This window comes from Apteryx mantelli, chromosome 2, assembly GCF_036417845.1.
Source record: "Apteryx mantelli isolate bAptMan1 chromosome 2, bAptMan1.hap1, whole genome shotgun sequence".
Classification (NCBI taxonomy): Eukaryota; Metazoa; Chordata; class Aves; order Apterygiformes; family Apterygidae; genus Apteryx; species Apteryx mantelli.
Window position 1 is genome coordinate 120,019,974 of NC_089979.1, and position 24,930 is coordinate 120,044,903.

Genomic DNA, 24,930 nt, shown 5'->3' on the forward strand with positions numbered 1-24,930 from the left:
AGTAACCTAGCTGAAATCTCATGGTGGCTAAGGAGAGAGACATAGCTAAGGTAGAAGGGAAAATAAGTTAATTTTGAAGAATTTAGTTATTCAGCTGGAAAAGCGTGGTGGCTGTCAGTAATGATCCTTTACATCCTGTGCTGGATAGCACTGCCACAGAGCTATAGCCTCATTGCCACCACTGTCCTGCTAAATCCTAATCTGTAATAACATAGGAGATATCTGAGAGAATGCAAGTGTTTGCTGGACTGGGGCTGGAATAAAAAGGAAGACAGTTGTATAGCTTGGAATAAGAGGAATACCCTTGTCCTTCTGCTACATTTTCACAAAGGCAGATTCCAAATGGATTTCATCAAAGATGCGAAAAGATGCCAGGTCACCGGGTCTTCAAAGCAGTAGGTGCCCTGCATCAATTGGCAGGTGCAGCAAAGAGTAAGAGCTCTTCCTTCTGTGAGATAGGAAGAAACAATGGATGGGAGAGTCTGAAGAAAAAGTTATTTTTCAGGAAGTTGAATAAACATTAAGGCAAAAGCCACTGCAGTAATCCAGAAATCATTTAGCTCTTACTCAAGCTGACTTTTCTCAATTTCCTGTTTTAATTTTGTACTATCAGATTAAGATGATTCTATTGACTGGAATATCTTTGGTGGGGAGAAGGGGAGAAGATTCACTGCCAAAGGAGAACTGGAAATCTAGGACAAAACATGGTACAACTTAATTTAATAATCATGTTCACATTAAAATATATGGTATGCTTCAGATTGCAGAATCTCTTCAGCCCTTTTCCTGGAGCTGTCTAACATATTTGTTCAAGGTGACTGTAATACTACTGTGTATCTGGCCTATGCGTAGCCACTATATTAAACTGTACGATGAACAGTCAGGTTAAAAAAAAATAAAATAAAAATCAATCCATAAAATTGGGATACGATGTCTGTTTCAAAGGGATTTTTTTCAGTATTTTAAATAACGGGTTATGTAGGATATGGTAGTGGTCTGTAGTAATACAGGCAAGAAGTGACAATGAATATGAATAATCATCTTTAAACCCTGCTACAGAGTTATTTTACTTGGGGCAAAGACTAACTTAACAGAGTCTTACAGTAGCTGTGGTCTGTTCCTTGCCGTGCAAAGCTACTTATAGGAGTGTAGAAAGAATGAAAGCTGAAGGAAGAAAAAAACATTTATTGTACCTCAGATTTATCATAAGCAGTTTTTTTGTTTCATCATGTATTGTTTAATGTTCCAGAAAATGGTTAATCTAAATGGACTGGTCTTAAGCCACAGCTGTTCTCTGAATAGCTGTTGCCTGTTTTATTGTAGATTTGTGGTTAAGTGCTGTCGCGAAGGAGTAATGCACTTCATTCGTAAGAGGGAAGCAGCACTATGTTTATTGCAGTAAGACAGCGACTTAACAAAGTTCAGTCATAAATAAGAATGGTTTAACGAGGTTCGATTGGCAAGGTTCGCTCAGTTATTTACTGCATGAAGGACAGGGTCAGATGCACGTGCAACGGAGACCCTTCCATTGAGTCACAAGGTACAGAAAGGACCCCCTTGCTTTCTAAACTCCTTCGGAGAGGAGCCTAGGTGCAGCTGGATCCAGTCTTAGTCCCAGACTTGGTCAACGGTTCATGGCTAAAGGAGTATGTGCGAAGGGGACCCTCCCATTGAGTCATGAGGTTCAGACTGTACCCCCTTGCTTTCTAAACTCCTTCAGAGAGGAGCCTAGGTGCGGCTGGATCCAATCCCAGTCCCAGACTTGGTCAACGGTTTATGTCTAAGGGATTGTGTGCGCAATTAGTCAGAGATATAACTCAGCAAAGTTTCGCGAAGTTCACAGAAGTTCAGCATGCTATTAATCACCTACCGAGGATCTGCTGCGGGTAAGGAATCTCTCAGCCTTGAGGAGTGACCTTGAGAGGTGTCCCTGCTCAAGAGGAGGTTCTGCAGTGCAGCCCACTGCTGTGCAGGAGAGCTCAATGGGCTCTGGGCTGCCCCCTATTTATGGGGGGGAAATGATTGACTCATAGTCATATTTGCATGCTAGATGGGCCTTAGTTGCCGCGTGCTCAGCTAGCCCCTACATACGTGCTGTTTACAGGGAGGTCAGGTTGAGGGGGAGAGAGGACATTAGGGAGGAAAAGGAGCACACCATTACAGGTACAAAAAGGCTACCCAGAGTTATTTCCCGGGTGAATATTGTAACATGTTAATAATCAGTGTGTTTCTGCATAGCCTTCCAGCTGAATGAAGGATCTCTGAACGTTTTGTAAGGTACTGATGATAGTGGTGGCTCTATTGTTAACAGGTTTCATGTCCCCTCTCCTTTTAAGTTAAAAAAAAACATATATATATATAATTATGAGAGCTGGGGGAAAAACCTCACCCTGTTTTCAAAGGCATTAACTGACGTCCCTGAGGAGGTGAATGTACATCCATTCCCTCTATGCTTCTTACTAGGGAAGGAAAATATTCGGCCCATCTGGGATCTAGGCCACGTGCTCAGGTACCTAAAAAGCAAACTGTTGGTACCTGAGCCTCTGTCTCTGCTTTCAGCACAGGGAAGCCTGGGGAGCAGCTGTGCATACAAAAATGGTCGCCCCAGTCACAAAATACTGGGGACTGAAAGCTTCCTCAATCAGCAGGAAAGCTGTCAGTGTGAATCACCATGTTGCAAATGTTGGCAGTGCCCCCTTTTGCCATCAATGTCCTCCCACCTGTGCTTCTGTAGGGTTTGTAAGCAGGCACAGAATGAATTGGGGGACTTAAAGGACCTCTTAAAGGTCCTATTCCTTCCACACGCTCCCCCACCTCCCATTTAATGGCAGCGAAAAGCAGTGGGATGGAGGCTGACCCCCATTCCGACTGGGGCTGTTTCTACCCCTGAGACCATAAATAATGAGTCTAGCCAAAAGCATTACACAGCTTCCAATTGGTCTCAGCAGCCCCTGGAGATGTGCTGCTACCAACTCGTATCCCAAATGGATAAACAAAGCTCTGATAGGGGGAAAAGGGCCTACAGCTATCCCAGCTGATACATCTGCCAAGAAATCTTTGAGACTGTGGTTCTCAGGCATTTTAAGGATTATGCTGCCCACTTCTATTTTCTTAGCTCTGTTTAACCCCTCCCTTCCACCCCCAAACAAAAATAGCAGTTAGAGATTTTTAATAGAGGCTTCAACCAAGACTGCTCCTGTTCCCATTTGGGCTGGTGGAAAGTTCCATGTGTTGCTGTGCAGATATTGCCACGTTTTCATTGACTCGAGTCCAGTAGAACTAAGCGGAAACATCTGTGGAACAGGATAGCTCGATGTTTGTCCCAGAAGTTTTTAATTGCTTCTGCTGGGAGTGTCAAGTGGCTGAAAGCTGTGTATTAGAGCTGAGAAGTCCAGCAGCTCCTGCTGGGCTTTGACTTGTGTTGCCCAGGAAGACGCAGTTGCAATTTACCCATTTTTTTTCCCCCTGTGTATCACAGCCTAAGGTCTGTTTGACAAGTACAGCTTCCTTGAAGCAGAAGAGGGCTGTGTAGTAGGTCCTTGGATCTGTGGTTTGCTTTCACGTGCCTCCAGATCTGTGTTTGCACTGATGGTGACACTCACCAAGCTTGGGGGCCTGATCAGCTGGCATTTTGCAGCTTCAGTAGCCATTCAACATTGTAATGGTTTAGTTTGGGAAGGAGAGGGGGGCTTGTTCTGGCTGGGGATTTGAGGCAAGGGAGAAAAGAGAGGGTCCATGCCACCCACATTTAGGCCTTAAAAATTTTGCTTCAGCACAGCTGTTCTGCAACCAAGTTTGTAGGAGCTAGGGCTCTCTTCTGTGGCTCCTTGGGGACTTGTGGCGACTTGAGTGTGCAAGTCTTTTTTTTTGAGGGACTCAGCATCTTAATTTGACATAGACAATATTTTACAGGGTTTCTGCATTTTCTCTGTAGTAATATAAGTAGGAATTAACTGGGACTTACACTTCCATTTAGGGCTGCCTCTTTCTGTTAAATTTCAGCAGACACCACCACTTTTCTCAGCAGTGGGATATTCTCCAAGCCCTGCCATGATGCTGGTTTACTTTGCATGTGGTAAGCAACCACTGGGCCCCAGAGGGGGGGAGAAAAGTCAGTGCGACTCTGTGACTGGTTAGACTTGGGAGGAGAGAGCTCTGGTCCTTACCCCAGGGCCTTTTTGTAAAATGTTCATTGAGCAAAGTACAAGAGCAGGCCTGGAAGCGGAACTGAAACTCTTCAGTTGTCAGCCTCTGTGCTATTCCCCCCTGCTCCCAAACCTCATCTCCTAGTAGGGTCCTGCCTGTTTGCACTCCCTGCCGCTGTAGCCAGCTACTCCTGCTAAGGCAAGGTGTGGATACTTCTGCTTGCTGTGCCTAGCCGAGACAGGTTTCCCTGGGCCTCGCTCCCCACAGTGCTGTAAGGGAGGCAGGTGCCTGGTGCTGGTTTCAGGAATGCGCTTTTAATCCCCAGGACTCCCAGGCAGAAGGGTGCTCGTTCACAGGCCTGACTTCACACACTGAATACTTTTTGTTTACTGAAGTAAATGGGGATTTTCTGCTGCTCGCTTTCTAAACCAAAGCCTCTTCACAATGACCAAGTCAGAAATGAGTGAAATCCAGGGCTATGGCTAGGCATAACCGCATGGAAATCCCAAAACCAGGTGGCATATGGGTTTACTTCTCGTACTTACGGAGCTCTGTTGCCTATAGGACCTAACAACTGTGAATCAGGTCTACTGCTGAGCCTCCTCAGCCATAAGTTAAGATGATGGGAGCTGTGCCTCAGGTCATGTATGCCCGCTGTTTTGCTTGCCATAGTTGTGCTCCAGAGAATGGCTAAGTGTGTCTAAAAATGCAAATGAAGGTAAGCAAGGTGTCTGCAGAGAATGGCTGCTAGAGGCATGCGACGCAATGATTAGTATTTCCAGCCAAGACCAGGCATAATGCTTTAAAGAGAAGAAGGTCAACGGGAGCCTCTTTTGCTACTCAGGCCCACAGCCCTGACATGGCACAGAAGTGGCCATTACCAGCACCGACTGGCTGCAGTCTACAAGGAAACAGCCAAATGCAACTCTAGACACAGCAGCAGCACCAGCGAAGCAGCAGTCGTGTGAGCTTCGCGCTCCCGCAGGCTAGAGCCCAGACCGCAGTCCCCGCGGGATGTCACTGTCTCCAGCCAGCAGCATTACACCACGCTCATCCTTCGGGGCATGCCTGGCTCCAGGGAGTGAGGTAATTGGAGCTCATAACCCATGAAAAAGCAAAAATTAGTATTCCTTCTAGGTTAGTATAATGGCCAGTGTTTTCAGATGACAGTACCCAAGTTTAAATCTGTCAGCCCACAAATTAGGGATCTAAGTCACAGATGCCTAGTTTTCAAGGCATCAGCAGCCCTTGATGGTTTCAGGGACTTGCAAACAGAAAAAAAGCCAAACTAGGAAGGCAGGGCACTTTGTTAGGTACCCATCTTCTCACAGATAGACTGTAGTGCTTCTGTGTTTTGGTTTGTTTGTTTTTTTTTAATTAATTAGCCATGTTTCTAGCTATCCATTAACAAGGACTTTTTTTTTTCTGCCACTGCAAAACAGTGCTAGGCTCTCAACTGGGCTGCTGTTAATGACTCTCCAGTGATGCTTTTAAGCACAATTTCATCCACTGGAACACTTTAATAAGGCCAAGGTTATCCTAAGAGCTCTAAACATTTCTACTGTCATCCTGTTCTCAAGACTAGGATAAGATCAGCAATACAGGCACCCCAGAGTTTCCATGTCACACCATTTGTAGATCAGATTTGATCTCCTTGATTTAGACTCAAAAGTTCACAGTTACTGACACACCTCAGCTAGTACCTTGGGAGAGGAAAAAGAAAATGAAATCCCAGCCATTTTGTGAGATACAGAGACCCTCTTCCACCCAGCTGACATGGCAGGGACCAACTTTTCCGGAGATGCACCAGTTGTGCATGGGAGCTGGGTGTACTCAAACCCCCGAGCGGGGCAGGCCCTCCCTTCCAAAGGACTTCTCTCACTAAACGTTTTCTCACAGCGTTTTGGCAAATGCTAAGTTTTGATATCACCATGCTTGGCAACCTTATGGGTTCAAAAGTCATGATTTAAGTTCTGCTTCTCTTCATTGCTCCTAGAGAGAGATCAGCTTTAATCTCATGAAGTTTTTCAAGAGTATGCTATGCACTGGGAGGGTAGTAAAAGGTTGCTTTCTTCCTGCTGTCTGATCATGCAAGCTTTTCTCTAAACTCAAACAAATTAAGAAATTTGTAAGGCTTATGTTGAAATTCTCTTGCAATCCCTTAATTCAGCAACCACAGCTATATGAAAGGAAAACAATCACTCAAATATGAGAAAGATTTGCAATAAGATCATGAACTGGTAGCACTGCTGTCTGCTTGCCAGTGCTAAAATACTGACTTTTATTTCAACAATAACTTTACTTCCACTAATGCCGAGACGGTTTCTTGCAGCCTGGCTAAACTGCTCAGCGAACCTACACAATTAGGAATTTCTCCAGAGTTTTAGTATTAGACGTTTGACTAGTTTTCCACTGGCTGGTTAGACTTTTAGGAGGACATGGATGGCAGGCACATTATAGAAAAGCAGTGAAGGAAGACAGATTTACCCCTAGCCCACAGGAGTCTGGATGGTCCACACAGAAGGGAGGGTGAGTCCTTCAGTACAGCTCCTTTTGGAAATGGGAGGATTTTGAGAGGCTGCTAGCACTTGAACTCAAGCTCTCCACATTAGGCTTAAACTGGATCCAGTTTAAGGCCCAGGGATCTCCTTTGACAGATCCTTCTGTCCTGTGGCCTCTGGAGGGCCATGGGATAGGGAAGCGGCTGTGCTTGCTGCGGGATGCAATGGGAAGGTCCCTCCCTAGGTTCAGAGCCCGTTTCCTAGTGTTGGCGCTGGGTATAACGTTTTGGCAAAATGCTGGCTCCTTCGTTTTCCCTATCGTTGTCCTCATGAAAGTCACCTATTTCCTCAACTGTTATCACATTCCATCTTGATTGATCTCAAAAACAATGATCCATAGATTCAGCTCTTTCCATTTTAACCTGTTCTGATGTTGTTTATGCTGGTGGAAATCAGGAGGGGTGCCAGCACAAATTCAGGCAGTGGCTAATATCAGATATTTTCGCCTGTTATCCCTGCTTCCTTGTAGCGTGCTTTTTACTCTCCACCACTGTTTCTCTTCTGTTCCTCTTAGAAGTTACCGTGATGCTGCTGAGATGCAAAGCCTCCCTCCACAGAGCGGACACAGTCAAGCAGCAGAAGTCCAAAGCGCCACGTGCTGCCCCTGTGGTGGGTCAAGCCATGGAGCTGCACAGACAATGTCTACAGACACTTTCAGGTCTCCCCTTTGAATTCATAGCGCCAGCACCAGCAGCAGGGACAGGCGCCTTCCCAGAGGAGAGGGGCTACAGCCTCGCTTCCCGCCCACGTTCCCCTGCCTGTAAAGAGCAAACGCGGTTTGGCATTGCCCCGGGCTGCCTTTGAACTTAGCCTTGAAAAGCCAAGGCTGGTAACTGCCCATCTTGATAATAACCACACAAATACTGCTATCTAGTCCACCCTTCTACTTTCCAGCCATTGTGCAGAGGCACTCTCTCATTTCTTGGCTTGGCAATACCTGCTAGGAGTTGATTTCCTAGGAGCTGATTCAAAATAGTCTCTGATCTTGCTGCCCATTTCCTTGCCTAGCTGGGCACGAAATCACAGGTCTGCATCATTGCCAGAAGGATCCAGCTTCCTTTCATGGTCTTATTCCAGCCACTGTTTTGTTTTGCTAACTGAAATCCTTCCAAATTCAGCATCACGGCCTATTTCTCGGGTTTCCCAAAGCCACGTAAACTTTTCTGACTGCTTCCCTTCACCTCCAGCTCACTGTTCATTCTTCCCTGCAGCCCTGGGACAGTTTGCCTAAGTATATTTTCTTTTAGCACTCTTTCATCTCAGCTAACGTGAGTTGTGGTCTGTCTAACCAGGAGACTGGGCATGAAACAAGGGAAGTAAAATTCATAATTCCACAGGTTTAAATAAACATGGGCACAAACTGGTTTCTTGGCATATTATACTCTTCCTCCCTCTCGTTAATCCCTCCATAAATTAACTGTCTCTTTCCTTCCCTATGAGGTAATACCTCCTCTCCATCCCCTTTTTGGTGCCTCTCCTATTCTGCGAGTAGCCACTGCCTGTTTTCTCAGAAGGGCTATAAACATCTAATGAAACTCTCAGCTGTTGTTTTTTAGCTTGGAAGTTTGTTGCTTCTATTTCAATGCTGAAAGGAAGGGTTTGTGTGCCCAAAACCTCACCTATTTTTTCCAATTATATTAGTTCATCTAATAAAAAGGATTACTTTTACCCCAGAGGTAAGGATTACCTTACCCCTCTACCCTCCTATGCCTTGCTTGCATAATAAGTATGAATCATCAAGAGCTCAAAAGCATTATATCTGGCCAAAGAACCAACTTACAAAAGACCACCGATATTCAGGTTATTTAACTTGAACTACAGCCTCCGGTCTCAGTAGAAGCCCAGACAGGGAGTGCTGTGGTGTGGGCAAGGGCCTTGTAGTTTTTCACACAGCACTTCCCCATAAATGTCCCAGTTCTGGACGCAGGCCTGGGGCATTACAGCAGCACGGCAGCGTGGTCCTGTTGGGTGAGTTTGCGTGTGTTTATGAGCTATTAGGATGTCAAGTATTTCTTTTTTTCAGTCTATTTAAGACAGAATTGTGGCAATGCCCCCTTTCAAATAAGTGTTACAATCAGACCCAAGCTTTTTAAGCCTCTTTCTTCTTTTTCTTTTTTTCCCCAAGACTAAAACTCTGGCATTTGGTGCTTACAGAAGGTGGAAAGTCCCACCTGAGACAAACCCAGCACAGGACCCGCAGGCTGGCAGGAGAGACTCTGCTGATGCCCAGGCTGGTGCTTCTGCGCGGGGACCATGTGCCCTGAACGGGGCCGCAGTAAAGCCCTCTCGCTCCTGTCATGTCTCCCCAGGCTGCGGTTCACGCCTCTGGGTGGCTGGTCACCACGTGGCACCTGCGGCAAGAGTAGACACCTCCTCGTGGAAACCACAAGCTTCCTCAGCCCGAAGCACCAGCTCTCAAGCAGAGGAGGACGGTGCCTAGCGCAGCGAGCACACTAGCCAGCGACACCGGGGAGCCACAGAGCAAGGTAAGCGAAGCAAGGCCCTGGGAACGCAGTCCCCAGACAGCTCTAGGCGGAAAAGCCTTGCCTGTGCCAACTGCAGGAACAGCTCGTCTCAGCCAGGCAGGATCACTGCAGTAGGCCCATGCTGGGAGAGGTGCTGAGGATCTTCTGCCAACTGAGACATCGGTCCAGGCAGTGCGGAAACACAACGTTCCAGCTGGTCCCCGCCACCCAGAAACCCTGTGGTTAGGAGCAGTGTCAGCTGACTCCTCATTAGAGTCATCTAATTAATTTTACATACAGCAGCAAAGAGAGAATTTCAGTTTTTCCCCGGTGGGGCAGAACATTAATCAAAGAAAAGACAAGCGAGCAAATCTGGAGCCAAGGAAAACCAGGAGGTGCTGAGCTGACCAGAAGTACTTTGGATTAGTAGATGCTGCTCAAATATTGAGAGAAGGGAACGTGTATGCATGTGCGTAGGTGTCTGGGATCTCTTGGGCTCCATCTTATTTTGGGGTGGTCCAAGAGGGAGGATAGTAAATCCCAAGAAATATTTATTCTTTTGCTTAAATCTGTGTGGGACTGTGTGTGTGTGGTATAGAGGAATGAAAAGCAAAGCCATTCTTCCTCGGCTTCAAAAGTCTGGGCTGCAACTGAACTACATTCAGGTAGGATATAAGGCCAGGGTTTTCCCTATTCACCAAAAGAGCTCAGCAGTGTGACACAATTATAGCCAAACTAAATCAATAGCAGCTCTTTTTCTAGATGCAACCCTGTTTAGCTCAGACTTTTTATGCCCGTAAAATTCCAGGGGCTCACATTGTGTTGGGTGGCATCTTTCCTTAATTTTTCAGAAAGGATTTAAGGGCAATCACTGATGTCTGGAGGGGTTTGCTCTCCCAAATGCCTGGCCTCCCTCTCTCCTCTCTGCACGAATTTCCTCCCCTTGCTCAAAGATTGCCGCTCCTACGGCAGAAGAGACTCCCCTGCTTGTGCTGCAGCTGCAGCACCACATACCTTTGTGGTGATTTTGGTTTAGGCTGCTGGGCTGCTCCTCGAGAGGCTGAACTGCTCTGAAGTCAGGCTGGGAACCTGCAGGAGGGACGAGGGGAAAAGCAGCTTTTGTGGGAAGCGTTTCAGCCATCCCAAGCTAAGCTCATACCCCTCACCTGTTACAGCTCTAGAAGCCTAAACACTTGTTCTCAACCGAATTGAGACCCAAATTTCAAAGCACATTTGGTCATCCAATCACTCAGGTGGCCCCAGGGAAGACCCCCACATACATAGCTGGACTCTGTTGCAGTGAACATGAAGCATCAAGAGGATTTTTCAAAGCCACCAAGCCTTATTAAGTGTCTCAGTGCTTTTAAAAACCTTGAGACACTTTGGCTTACCTACCCTGCTGCATGCCAGGCTTTCTAGGTGCAAAGAGCACGTTTAAATTTTGACTCTGAAGGGATAGAGGAGGAGGAAAACAGACAGCAGTAAAGGCAGTAACAGAGGCAGTTGCCCTCTCTTTGGTAGCCAGCTGTGGCATCTCTAAGAAGAAAATGAGCAGTGTCTCCACAGATAAGCCTGGGCTTTTGAAAGCTAAAGCTATGGCCAGCTCACGGTGCCACAGCTTTGTGTGAAGAATTCACACATGCCAAAACCAACCCAAGCCAAGCCAAAGCGACAGGCTCACTGCTGTCATGAACGACACAGTCCTCGGGAAGAAAGCTGTCCCGTGCCAGGCAGATGTAGTGCGCTGGGTGCAGGGATGCGGCAGCCTCCCTGCTTGCATTAGCCTTCCCTCTGCCGCGGGAGGAGAAGCATCCTCCGGGCTCTTTCCACCCCTGCTTTTGCCTAGGCTGCCTTGGTACCACTGCAGCAGGACCTGGGCCAAGTCGGCACCCATGTTCCAGAAACGCATTGCTTGTTCCTCCACAAAGCGTTTCACAGGGCGTTGATCTCACAGCGTGTTTCTGCGGCAATGCACCTGTTTTTCAGATCACTTTTCAGACAAGGATGCAGATGTAGAGGCTGGGGGTCAAGATCGCCCCTTCCTGCTGCCTGGCGGTGTGAGGCAGAGCTGTAACATTTCCAGCGCCTAACTCGGGCAGTGGGAAGGGTTAAAGAGCAACCTGCTCCCTCAGCCTCTGTCTCCGGGTTCCTACCTGCAATATCATCATACCTTAATGAGTAGCCTTCAATTTTGATTAAAAACTCCAGAGCTATTGTTTAATGTCCCAACCTGAAGAACTAAAAGTGGTTTTGAAAATGAAAAGTGTGGAAGTGAATTACGTTTCGAATAAGCTCCTCTTGCAGCTGGGGGCTTGGGCCTGTTCCCGGCTGGGTGGGTTGAATGGAGACAGCCGAGTGTCCTGGTTTCACCTGGGCAAGCAAACGAGGCGCCGGGCTGCAAATGCATCTTGGAGAGGAGGCGCTTGCATGGTTCAGTCTCGGCTCAAGTGAAGTCAGCAACCTCAGGCTGGCTCCGCGCGTGGACAGATGAGGCGGCGCAGGAATTAACGCTGAACCATAAATCCAGATGCTCTTTCTAAAAGAGAGCAGAACTTTTCCCTGGCTTTAGGTCTAGCTGGAAAAAGCAGGAAGAGTCACTGAACGTGTTGCAAAACTGTCATTAAAAACCATTCCCCAACAGCACACTGTTCCCAAACCGTTCACCCAGGCTGTACCTCAGGCTCCCAGGCAAGCAATAGAATTATCCCCACCCTGTAGCCTGCCCTGCGACCCTCAGAAACCAGAGATGCTGTGTGGTTTGGTGCCCTTCACTAGCTGAAAGCTGCAGGTGAAGCGACCACGTGGGCTGGCAGGGGGCACCCTCTAGGGTGGGACCCACCATAAAGCAAGCAGTTTCTGCTGGAACTGCCCAGAACCGGCAATTGGGGCTCAGGGCTCGGGGGGACCCTGCTTCCTCCGCCGCGGTGGTGCCCAAAACAGCTGGGATCAGCACAAGGTGGAGAAGAAAAGCAGCTTCTCCGAAAGGTCTATGGCTCTTAGGTGGCACATGGCGTCTTTCCCACGGACTCCCGGCAGCCCGGCTTTGTGTCCCTTGGCAGCCGGGGTCCTCGCGCGGGGCAGTGCTGCTCTTCTTTGCCCCAGCAGTGGCCGAAGCGTTGGGGGCCGCGGCACTCCCCTCTCCCGCAGCCCGCGAGAGGCACAGGGCCGCACCGGACTCCCACGCCAGCTGGGCTCCACATCCCCGTTGCCTCCCAAATTCCCTTCCTGCACCCCCAAGTTTTCACTAGTATCAGCGGGACACACGATCAACCTCCCTCTCCCCCCCCCTCCCCCCATGGCATTTTACCAAAATCCATAGGAAATTAGCCTGGCTGTGTTCCTAGCCTTCCTCTCTGTTTAGGTTAGTCGCCCTTCAGCAAGTTTGTGCTTTTTTTTTTTTTTTAATGTGCTAAGAAATAAAAGCTGGCCAGGCCGTTTCCAGCATTGGCTGGAGTCATTCGAGCTCCGTTGGAGGCCGGGAGGCTGTGCCTGGCGTGCGCAGCGGGAGGCTCCGAGGCCGGGCGGTTTTGATTAAAGCGGAGGAGAAGCAGGACGGCCAGGGGCAGTGAGCCACGCCACTCACCTCGGCAGCGGCATGGAGCTCCGGGGAGCCTGCCTGCTCCTCTGCCTCCTGTCCCTCGCCCACGTCTCCAGCCAGCAGAACGGCAAAGTCCGGCAGAAGCCAGCCACCTCCAAGAAAGGTAAGGAGCCTCAGCGCGGCCGGCCGCCGGGGGATGGGGCTAGTGCCCTCATCCATACGCTTAAGAGTGCTGTAATGAAACTTTTTTTGAAAAGCACTTAAAATCTAACAAAGCAGCTTTTTTCCCCCCCACCCCCCCATAGGAATGCTTGTGTTGTCCTTCTGTAAAGCAGCAAAGGCATTGAAATGTTTCTGACAGGTTATTGCCTTGTCTAAATTGGGTGGGACCGTTCACCCCAAGTTTCGGAGGGCAGCGCATCTCACTTGCCATCGCCACGCTTGTCCCCAGACCTGCCTCTACTGAAATCTCTGCTCCTCTGACCCCTGCTTCTACTCATTCATTTTTCAGAAGAAAACAAGCGGCAGATGACAGGCAGCTATTGTAGATTTGGAGGCAAGAGTAGGCAGCCAAAAGGAGCAATATATAGTATTATCTTAGTTTTGAAACATTTGCCCCAAGTATATTTTAAGCTGTACAAGAGATCTGTCTACTCAGGCTTACTACAGTACAATGCACACAAGAAGGTGCCCCAGGTCCTCAGTGTTTTTTTGGTTTTCTTCTTGTTTTTTCCTCCTGTCCAATGCTTTCTTTCTCCCTCTCACACAGTACAAATAAATTAAGGACAGCTCTGGGAAGTAAGAGATTTGCACTGCTGCCTGTAAATTTGTGATGCTCTTTGGTCGATGTATTTGATCATAACTGCGTGAGTTTGGATTCCTTCTAGTGTGTGCTTTGCAGTTTGGAACAAACTTGAAAGAAAAAGAAACACTTGAGAAATTCACTTGACCAGGCTTCTTCTGTACACTCTCCCATTGGCTATTTTTGTCAGATCTTGTCTTTGAGAAATTTCTCCGTTTTCTCCAATCAGATCTTTCTGCGAAATTACTACATATTTGCTCATTCCACATTTGTTTTGTATCTATTTTCAGACTTAGGCTGGTATAGAGTACATATGTGCACTGCACTTAATTGTACCGGGAGAGAGAAATATGTTTCTTAGAGAAATCTTGTTTCTCTCTCTATCTATCTCACCAAAATTTCTGCTTGTAACCGAATGGTGATAATGGGGCTTCTCAAGGGAGTGGCAGAAAAAAAGCACCTTTTTGCCAGGCAATTTGGCTTTCGCTTTAAATACATTTTTTAGAATGGGGCTTCTTGCCTTCAATTTTTCTTCTGAAAATCAAGCCATATGAAACAGTCGATGGAGATTTTTACTGCAAGCTTTGGGGGTGCTTTAGGGTTTTTTTCCAAAGGAAACTTCAATTTCCTGGGGGCGGGGGGGGTGTTTAAACCCTTGGCCTTTTTTTGGCAGGCTGCATTCTGCCACCATGATGTTTTAGATGCCCTGCCTTTACTGCAAACTTTCCCTGAGCAGCCATTTCTTGGGTAACTTTTTTGAAGTTTGGTAGTGTACGGGGCATGGGGAAAGGGGCAGGCGAGCACGAGGCTCCTCTTTGTCCCCAGCCCCAAGCCATGTCCACACGCAGGGGCTGCCCAACGCCCCCGCCTCTGGCTGGGGCGCTGGCCACCAGGCAGTGGGATGGGGGCGACCAGGCCACCAGGGCCACTGCAGGGCTGGGGCGTTTCATCTGATGGCTTTGCTGCGAAGCCAAACCACAAATGTTAGAATAGAAAATGGTGCCTTAAGCCAAGCTGTTTTGGTTCTCTCTTTCTTTTCTTTTTTTTTTCTTTTTTTTTCTTTTATTTTTTTAAGGTGATGTAATTACTGCTTGTATTGGGATCTGTTTCAGAACAAAAGCAGTGTTTCGAAATGAAAAAGCCAAAACATAGCATTTGGAAAATGCTGAAATCATAAGTTCATTTTGCCTGTTGTTCTCCCCTGCCCCAAACTGCTCCCCAGTGGTTTTTCCAGACTGCAATTTAGCACAGCCTCCCTGAAAGTGCATTTGCTGCAGGGCAGGCGACAAGCTTCCCGCAGCCCAGAGACGTGCAGCTCTCATGGCCAGGAAGGGCGAGGCGGAGCAGCATCAGGCAACAGTGTGGGACACAGGACACACACACTTGGGGGGCCCCAGCCCTGCCTGCCTGCTCTCTGGGACCTTGAGAAAAATCTTGTTACTTTTCCCACTGTGGTGGTGCCAGGCTAATGCGTTAATATTCCCCAAGAGGGAGATTACTTATTTGAAGGTGACAGCAAGAGCATGAGAGTCTACAGCACAGATGTACCAAGAGGCTCTCGAAGCTCAGGCCTGAATTTCCAGCCCCCATGGCCTGCTCCGTGGCCATGTACACTCTCTGGGGTCTACCTATCTCTCCTGCCATAACACTGCAGACACAGCCAGGTCCTCCTTGGTACTCCTTTAGGTAAGGAGGAGATTTCAAAAAATGCCTCAAAAGTGATATAAAATAATCATAGGTGTGTTCAGGCTCCTTCTCCGATCCAGGGAATAGACTGGAATAGGAAATGTCTTTTCTGGCTGGAACATTTATGGAAATACCTAATATTTAAAGAAATGCTAATGGCAGGTGAGGTTTGATGAGAGATATTACAAGCCAGAGCTCTGTTCACCCCGCTGAGGAACAGAAACCTGTTCAGACAGGAACAAATCAGATGACTACCTGTCCAGTCAAAACTAAGCAATGCAGACACAAATATCAAATAAAGATAATTAAATGATCAAAATAACATACAGAAGGAATCATTTATTATTTAGTATATAATTAGAACATGGAAAAACTGGAGAGAACTCCCATTTGCAGGCATCAAATACATTATTTCTGAAGCTTTCATAACTAGCAGAACATTGTGACCCATCTCCTTTTGTGAGTCCCTTCTTCATCTTGTTTCTGCTAGTACTTAACTTTGCTTCTCCCAGGATTTGCTCCAACTCCCATGGGCAAGATTGGCAACCCCCCCACTGACTTCAACAGAAGCAAAACCAAGCTGTAATAGCCTTGATCGTAGGCTTAAGGAGATGAGCCTTGAGGAAATAGCAGCACACAGACAGAAATTTCTGGCAAAAAAATAGAAAAGTCAATGTTTGTTGACGTAGTTGTGGTACTTATTTTTTAGTTGAAGAGCATATCAACCACTGAAAAGGAGTTACCAGAAAAATTAACTCTTTTTATAAAAATACATCATTTCATTGTTCTAGGGAATGTGATTTATCTGCTACTTGGATGTGAGTCAAATGGTAGGGGCTCAGTTCTGCAAACCCTACTGAGCACTTAACAGCACCCTGACAGAGGGTTGTTCATATCATTAAGGCAGTCCCGAACTGTATCACAAATTAGCATGTCATCTGCTTCAGATCAGACTTTGAAAGGAATACTTAGACCTGTTGTGTTTTGTGCAACTTTCAATATGACATATGTGAGCTTTTATCACAATTGTCGTGGATTTCATCACATTACTTACTTAAATCAAATCTCACTTGTCATTTTGAAGTTTGGGGATTGTGATAAGAAAGCAGAGGAACCATGTTTCTCCAGGTGACACCAAAGTGACTGGTGGAGCTCACTGCTGCAGGAACATCTTGTGGCTAAGGACTTGGAAGCAAGATGGGAAAAGGGATGGAAAAAGGGACTGGGCACTTAGGCAGCTATCAAGGACATCCCTGATGATACCAGCTCACAGGTATCCTCTAGCACAGGAATCTCCCTGTCCGTCCAGCAGGAACAATGTAAGAAGCTGCTCCAGCAAGATTCATTAACAGCATCTTTCTATGGCCTTTGGATACTATTTAAACCTAAAAGACATTCATTCCATTGCAGGACAGGCTTACATGGAAAAACTATTGAATTAATTAGTTGTTTCCCCACAAAATGGTTTCATCAAAGGCACCAAAATGATCACTAGTGCCTCAGTGTTGACTGAACCCATTAAAGTTAATTGAGCAATGATTAAAGCAGCTGAATACCCTCCTCCTGATGTGTTTTTTCCTTTCGTATTCATGACACACTATAATCTTCTTGGTTCTTGGTTTTGTTGAGTTTCCAAGCTGTTTGCGCTTCTCTCACTTAGTAACTCAGCACACCATCTCCTTGATCTTCAAGGAAATCTGTCCTACTGCTTTCACATGAAAATTGTCCCATTTTCTTTCACCCCATGAGAACCACCAGATGTCAAGCTAGGTAAAGGAATATCACCCGAGGAGCAGCAGGGCCAGTGTAGTGAATGCAAATTCCTTAATGTCAAATTTCCCATCACGTCCAAGGCATAATGGTTCTTTTGTTCTTACATAGAAGAAATTAGAGTACTGATTAATAGCTGGTTAGAGGAGCTGCAGTTGTGCTAAGCTGCAGATTATGACAGCATGTTCAGTGACACAGAAGATAGTTTCAGCCAGCAGCACAAGGGCGCTGAAGACACACTGAACAGACCTGTCTGCTCCTATCCCTGCTAAGGGCTGCATCACCTACATGGATGAAAACAGCCATAGGAAATCTTGAAGGAAATGCTGAGGAGTTTCCACTTTGTCCCCATCAACAAGAAGGTGGTCCCCACTTTACCCAAGCTTACCAAAGACTGGGGGCTTTGATTGCCCCGAAAAGACTACCACTTCTTCCAAGGAGCTGGTTGCTGGGACAGTTTGCAAAGCAAGCAGGCAAGCTGTCCAACCTTGAAGCCTTTTCTCTGGAGCGGCATCTTTCCCGTCAGGAGGACCACATTGGCCTCGGCACAGGACGTGCTGGGGTACTTCCTGTGGCCCGTGTGGTAGAGGATGCCAGAGCAGATGATCCAGATGAGCACTTCTGCTGCTGAATAATGTATGAAAGCACCTGCATCTCCAGGGAGCCACCAGCCAGAAAATCAGTGACATAATGGCCTGACTCTGTCGCCAGGCACTGCTGGCTCTGCATCCCCTTCATGGCAAATGTCACCTCCTGGTGGGAAGCCCTCCTCCCATTGCAGTAAGCTCAACTGCAACACGTCTCCCTCAAAGTGAAACCAGCGTCTTTCAGTGCTCTCTCTGGCTCTCTCTGCCAAAATTTGACTGTTTTCTTCCATTACATTACTAGTGATATCTTCTGGTTAACACCTATGAGTTATAATGCAGAGTTGTCAGTGCTCATTTTCACAGGTGCAGCCTCCTCTCCCTGTTCAGCCAAAGCACCCGTTATCCCAACCAGTGGCCCCTGAGTCAGGCTTGGTACCTGGCCTGTAGGCCCAGGGATGGAAATGGTGCAGCGAGGGAGTTGGCAGGGCACCACAGGGCGCCTGGGTCCTGGTGTGCTCACCAAGCACAGCGGGAAGGGGAGGACTGAGGCCCAGGCTCTTGGCACCTCCTTTTAAGCCCACAGCTGTGGTGCCAAGTGAGGGGAAGTCACTGTGGGTGCTTTCTCCCACCAGGCAGGTGTCTCCACTGAATCACCTGCGAGAGCTGTTTGCTACTCACAGCTAACTATAGAGGAGGGCCAGGCTTTTGGCTTAGATACAGTGAGAAAAACTTAGCAAGTACGAAAACGATGGCTCCCACTCCCAAAAGATGCTAAGGGCTGTATGATACTCTAATTGTAGCTAGGCGGTCTCATCTGCACTCAAACACAAGACACAGCCACAGTGACACACAGGTTCATGACCCTGAAGATTTACTGCAGCAACAGCTATCTCTGCAGAAAAAATCCTCCCAGCCCTGAAAACTTCCAGCAGAGGCAAACCATGTCTGCATGGGTCAGCAGGAGGACATGAACCAGGTACTCAGCTCTCTCTCTTGACTCCCTGTTGAAAGCAATGCCCAGTTTGAAGTTTTGCCCCCAACATTTAAAGCCCTCTGTGGGGCTGACCTTAGCTTTTAGCAAGTCACGGCTCCTTGTGTTGCTGGACCTACCATGGGCAGCACAGCACTGCTGTTGACCAGCGACAATCCCCAGTTGGGTATATATAGTCTTTTCCTAAAACACTTGCAACAGGCTCAGCTTATCTTTTGGGCTGCAGCATCACATGGTACAGATAAAAAGGGAATTTTGTACCAGAATGATAAGGTGTGAAAGAGGAGTGGTGAAATTCCTGGGGGAGGGAAGAAAAGACATAGGGCGAGAGACTCCATCACTGCCAAGGACTGCTAGAAAAATCTTAGTAAAGAGAGAAATTTTTTCCTGCCGCTTCATATCAGAGAAAAGTGTCCAAGGCTGGGGTTGCAGGAGAGGAAAGTTCGTGAGCCTGCTGGTTAAGGACCCAGATACAGGGAAATGTCTTCTGCTGTGTTCACTGCTTTCCAAAGGAGGGCGTGAGGAAAGCGGTGCTGTGCTTGGCTCCCCTGCATTTCTGATCTAGAGAAACCACAGGCAACCCTATATTTCTGATCCCATCACTATGCTTCTGAGAAGAGTTTTGGAATAGGTCTTGCCAGTGCAAAGCTAATTTACAGCAGCTGTGGCTGTGCCTGTTGGGGCAATGCTGCTGTCACCGTGTGCTCTCCCCACCTGATGTCAGTTTGGTCTGCTGGAAACATCCTGAGTATTAACTCATACACCATGAAAGCAGCTGTGTCCTTCACCCTGAGCCCACAGTGCGAGGACTGCCATGGTCTCTCCCTGCATGCAGACCCTACACTCAGCAGGTCACGTGTGATGCTTTGCTGTCCACCTGAGATGGAAACAAAGTAAAGGAGAGGAAAATGAGAGAAAATGAGTGAAAATGAAAAGTGATGTTGGGGGGTGGCATCGTCCTTAATGTACTGGTTCTGGTATGCAGTCATCCCTTCCCCATGTTTCCTCCTTGCAAGGAAGGTTTGGGTCTGTACTTCCTAGAAGAAACCTCTTTCCAAAGTCTTTGACTTACTGTATGTTAAGAACAAGTAGCTTTTTTTAAAAGAAAGTAGCTCTGTGACCTCTCTGTTCTCCTACTAGCAATGCCAGAGGCAAAAAACCTAACAAAACTCAAACTTTAGTGATAGGCTACAGCCAACTCTGCAGTTTTCAGCAATTAAAAAAAAAAATCCTATTCATCATCAGCAGCTTAAAATTCTCCATAAAGCACCTATATGTGGCTGGACCCCTGCTCAGGAGGGCGGCATCAAACTGCAAGCTCCTGCTTTTTGAAGGCATGAACCCAGCATACCACTGCCCCGGGCGCAAGCCCTAGCCATGGGCTCCAGGGAGGACCCTGCACCTCAATGGGCCCATGTGCCAGCCCCCACCCCCAGCTTGGTGTGGGGTGTGCACCCCAAAACCCAAACTGGGAACGTGAATGTGGTGCGACCAGCCTGGAGAGCCAACACTTACTCTGATGGATGTGTTGGGGGCTGGGCATAGACTGGACGGATCCTTTTCTGTGTGTATCTTCTCAGAGAGACAGGAGTTTTGATGCCAGGAATAGCTTCAGCTGCCTCCCTCGGGGAGGTGGGTGATGTTTATGTTCATCCCGTGGTTTTTCCAACAGATGGCGTGAGCGTCAAAATGATTGAAGACCTGAAGGCCATGATCGACAACATCTCCCAGGAGGTTGCGTTACTGAAGGAAAAGCAAGCACTTCAGACAGGTAAAGGGCTTGCTGACAAAGGCGTGGGTTTTGCTTTGAGAGAGGAGCTACCTTTAAAGTGGTTACAACTGCTCTGCATGTTTTGACAAGAGACATCCGACAAGAACTCCATGGGGGGAGTGAGCTGAGAGAGCAAAGCAAAGAGGGGTCTCGTGCAAAGCTTCCAGACAGATGAAGCTCCTCTGGCAGTTAATGTCAGGAGCTGTGCAGCATATGTCCCCATTCCTCATGTGCTAGAGCTTCTCATTTGTACAACTACTGATATTTCTATGACACTAAGCCAGATGTTAATTTTCCTTCATGAATCAGAGGGACAGATTGCGTGTACTGATTGTTGCGTACCTCAGTCAAATGTACTCTTTGCTACCTGCTTTTGCCTGAAACCCAGCGAAATGGGTTAGGTTGCCTGACCTGTTATATATATTGCAGTATTGCCCAGGGAAATTCACTGAAGGTCAATCCCACTGTGCTTTGTGCAATATGAGGATGGTCCCAAGATGGTCATCTCCTAGACACGCTCCATGGCTGCTCTGTGTGGAGCCCTAGGTGAGGGGTCTGCAGAACATGAAATAGGGATGCATTAGAAACGCAGGTTAAGGAGCACTTTCTCTCTAAAAGAAGAGAAACACAAGCACAGTTAAGGCTTTAGATCCAAGCTCACATTCCTTGAGATTTAACTGGTTTGGAAATTAACACATGGCTCTAATTAGTGATTGTTTGGATGGAGTACCCTGAGCTCTTGGGGTTTAAAGCTTAAAAAAAAATTGCTATTCTTAACAATAAAATCAGATGAAAGTAGAAATTTCCTCTGAAGACCTCAAGCTATGCAAGCACAACATTTCCAATCAAACCCTATGAAAAAGACATTTTTCATGTGTGCATAATTAAGATGACTGAATTAGATTTGTACACTTTTTCCAAAATTCTTCAACACCCAGCAGAGACGATAAAATATCTTGCCTCCAAAGGAATTTGTCTGAGAAAGTTTAACAGCAGCTGGAAAATAGAGAAGTCAGGGAAAGGGGAATGAGAACCACATTGTGGCTTTGCTCTGGGAACACAAGAGCACAGGACAGTGACATGGACACCCCGGTGGTCCATTTTTCCTATTTGCCAATAAGGAGGGCATATCCCTACAGCCATACCATGTGGCTTACCCAGCCGAGGAGACAGAGGGCCCCTAGGGATGCTCATACTGTTGGAAATGGCATTATGAATTGCTATAAGCAAGGAAAAATGAACCTTGTAATTTAACTGCTGTGTGAGGTTTTTAAAACAGATTCTTTTTCTTTTTGTTTTGTTTGTGTGGTAATTTCTTAGTTTGTCTGAAAGGCACCAAAATCCACCTAAAATGCTTTCTTGCATTTACTGAGACCAAGACGTACCACGAGGCCAGTGAAAACTGCATCTCTCAGGGCGGCACCCTCAGCACCCCCCAAAACGGGGACGAAAACGATGCGCTCTACGACTACATGCGGAAAAGCATCGGCTCAGAGTCAGAGATCTGGCTCGGCCTCAACGACCTGGCGGCCGAGGGCAAGTGGGTCGACATGACGGGCACCAGCATCCGCTACAAGAACTGGGAGACTGAAATCACCACCCAGCCTGATGGCGGCAAGTCGGAAAACTGCGCGGCCTTGTCAGGGGCCGCAATTGGCAAGTGGTTTGACAAGAGGTGCAAAGACCAGCTGCCCTACGTCTGCCAGTTCATGATCGTGTAATACCAGGGCTCCTCCTGCTGACGAGGTTATCGCATTTGGCAACAGGATTATAAAGCTACAGGTATATGTATGTGTACATATACACACACACGCGCGCACACACATGTTCACATAGAGTCACTCCTTGCAAAGAAAGTTGTCGTGGCTTGGTAACAGATTAGAGAGAGTTAGACCTGAGCTGCATTGCACGCGGCTACATCCAGCTCTGTTAGCAGCTGCACTGTTCTTGCTAAGGCATGATATATAGATATATTTTTTTACACGGGAAATTTATTAGGATGGCTTGATTGTTTCAGCAAAGAACCAGTGCAACGTTCCAGCCTTGCAGACCAGCCGGTTTGGCTGTCTGGAGTGGCCGCTCTGCAATTTCCTTTCCGTTCTTGCTGAATTTTGTTGGAAGACCAGCAAAGCTAGTTTGTGCTTTCTTCTCCTGTTTTGCTTCCTCATAAACCTTGACAGCAGTCCGTGGGAGCTGGGGACAAGGAGCACAGAGCCGCACTTTAGTCACTCACAGCGCCCAGATCCACTCCCTTCATCCTCCTGATCGAGGTCCTGTCTCAAAGAGTAGGGATAGTTACTTCTGCTTTATGGTGAGAGACATAATTGGGCTTACTGGCTGAGTACCATACAGCTCAATAGGTGGTCAGACTAGTCCAGCTACGTGTATGACTGAATTAGCAAATAAGAGTCACGAGCTGATTTGCTGAGAAGGGTGTACTTTTCAGAAGCACTTGCCATTTTGTTGGTTCATTTCTCATCAGTCAGTGGCAAATGTTTCCCTGATTTCAGTGAGAGAGCTACCCCCACTGCCAGATCTTTCAAAAATCCCACCAGAAGCTTTATTTATGCTCCAGCATCGGGGAGGAAGCTGTGATTCTTTTACAGCTTAGTCAAATATATTCTTGGAAATAGAAGATGAAAGTATTAGGTAAATAGCAGAAATTTAAGGCAATTATGGAATGGGCTGTCATAGAGAAGACAGCTGTCTATTGAAAACAAATCCCAAGAAAACTGATTTTAGCCACTTTAGGAATCATATGATCTGTTTTAGTGATAGAAACTCAGCTGAAATGCGCCAGTCCTTGTTGGTCAAGGCCCAGTCCTCAGCTGAAATAATTCCTCCGAGTTATGTTTGGGCTGATAAAGTCATGCCCCACTGAAGGTCTGGCCTCAGTATGTATTTGCTGAGAAAAGGGTTAACGCAAAAAAATTTAACTGAACAGCAATGATGGGAAAAAAAAACAAGTTGCAGGCCACTCTGACAGCTTAATGAGGCTTTGTTAATGTTGATTTGCTTACTGTTGGCCAAAACACATCTGTGGTTCTTTGAATGTCAGTGCTTGATAATAACCCATCCAGTGTAGGTTATATATGTCCCTCATGCTGTCAGGTGGAGGGTGTCAGGATGTAACACGTGCTCTTGGGCAGCCCACGGGAGAAGTATTTCAATGTGCCGCTTGGTTTAAAACCAGCGCGATTATGTCTCTTTCAAAATGCCGAGTGGGAGAGCCAAGTTGGAGGAATCGAAACACACACACGGTGCATACTTCTGAGGCTGTCATTATTGCCAAACTCTCCACTGTTCAAATGACTATAAAATAAATATATATATAGCTTGCTGAAAGAATAAAGTTGAGTCAATTTGACTGGTCTGCTTTCTTCTCCCGCTCCTTATATTTTCTTCAGAGCAGTGCCAGGGATCTGCCAGAGGATCAGAGACCACAGAGGCAGAGGGGAAAAGCAGAAAGCAAGAGTGTCCCACTCTGTGATACTGTTTACAGGATTTTCCCTCGTATTATCATCGCATTCACATGTCACATGAGAGAGAGACAGGCAGGGAACCCTTGCATAGAAAAATAAGTTTTCCTTCCCCCTTGCTGCTGGGAAATTTCACTCTAAAATAGGAGCCTGCCCAGCAGACAGGCCCTTCCTGGCCCTGAGAAGTCTCATCTTGTGTTTGGTAGTGGCAGCCAAGCATGGCGGCTCCAGCAGCAGCACCTTGCACTCCTGGGCAGAGCCAACGTTTCCCGGGCTGCCTCCCAGATCCTCCATGAAGAGCACAACTACGGCAGCTGCATCCATCTCTCTGCGGCGTGGTGATGACTTCTTCCTCCTCCTCCTCAACATCCCACAGAGGAAAGGAGACCACGTTTCCCTATAGGAGAAAACGCTCGACACCAGCCTGGAAGGTTTCAGCTGCTGCCAAATTTCATGTGAAATTCAGCCCCTTTTGCACAAGTGGGCAGCCCCATGCTGAGCTTTGCTCCCCATCCTGAGCATGAGGGTTTGCAGGCTCTTTGCCCAGAGGTCAAGATTGCACCCTACGTGCCAGCTTCACTCGATGTCCCAGCCTACACAGTGCAGGTCCCCATGGCTGAAGAGCCCTCTGTTTTTTGGAGACATATATGAACACAAAGCAGCAAAGCCCAAAGCCTTGCTGGCTTTAATACCGACCAGTCATAAACCACAAGGTCTTAAAATTCAAACATGTGGTCAGAGAAACAAGCAGAGGTCTTGCAAGGGAGCCCAGGGGCAAAAGAGGGCAACATGACAGCCACAGTCCTGACTGCCCTGAGCTTTGGGTGGATGCAAGCGTCACCACTGGGCCACCACTCCGCATCCACCGTGGGCCTCAACAGCAGCCACAGAGAGCAACGCTGAAGGAAACTCCCCATGAGAACGTGAAGGAGTCCATCCATCAAAATCTAGAGAATAACAAGTTGCTCTCAGGAGATTTCCTGCGTGTCTTTCTTGCTCTCTCTTTTTCACATAGCTGTGCTTGTGCCAGACCCTAGTCTTCATCACTGTTTCGCCCTTCTGAAGCTGGGGGGAGCGCAGGGAAAGGCGGCTCTGCTCCTGCCACCGTTGTTGGATGTAGGATGCCAAAACTGA

At 47.4% G+C, this 24,930-nt stretch overlaps 1 protein-coding gene across 1 annotated transcript; it reads left to right on the forward strand.

Moving 5' to 3' along the window:
- Positions 1–12,607: 12,607 nt before the first annotated feature.
- Positions 12,608–23,684, forward strand: CLEC3B (C-type lectin domain family 3 member B). The gene is made up of 3 exons (XM_013950815.2): positions 12,608–12,873; positions 20,219–20,317; positions 21,638–23,684. Exons 1-3 carry the CDS (start codon positions 12,768–12,770, stop codon positions 22,036–22,038), a joined length of 606 nt encoding a protein of 201 aa, XP_013806269.1. The 5' UTR covers positions 12,608–12,767; the 3' UTR covers positions 22,039–23,684.
- The last annotated feature ends 1,246 nt before the right edge of the window (positions 23,685–24,930 follow it).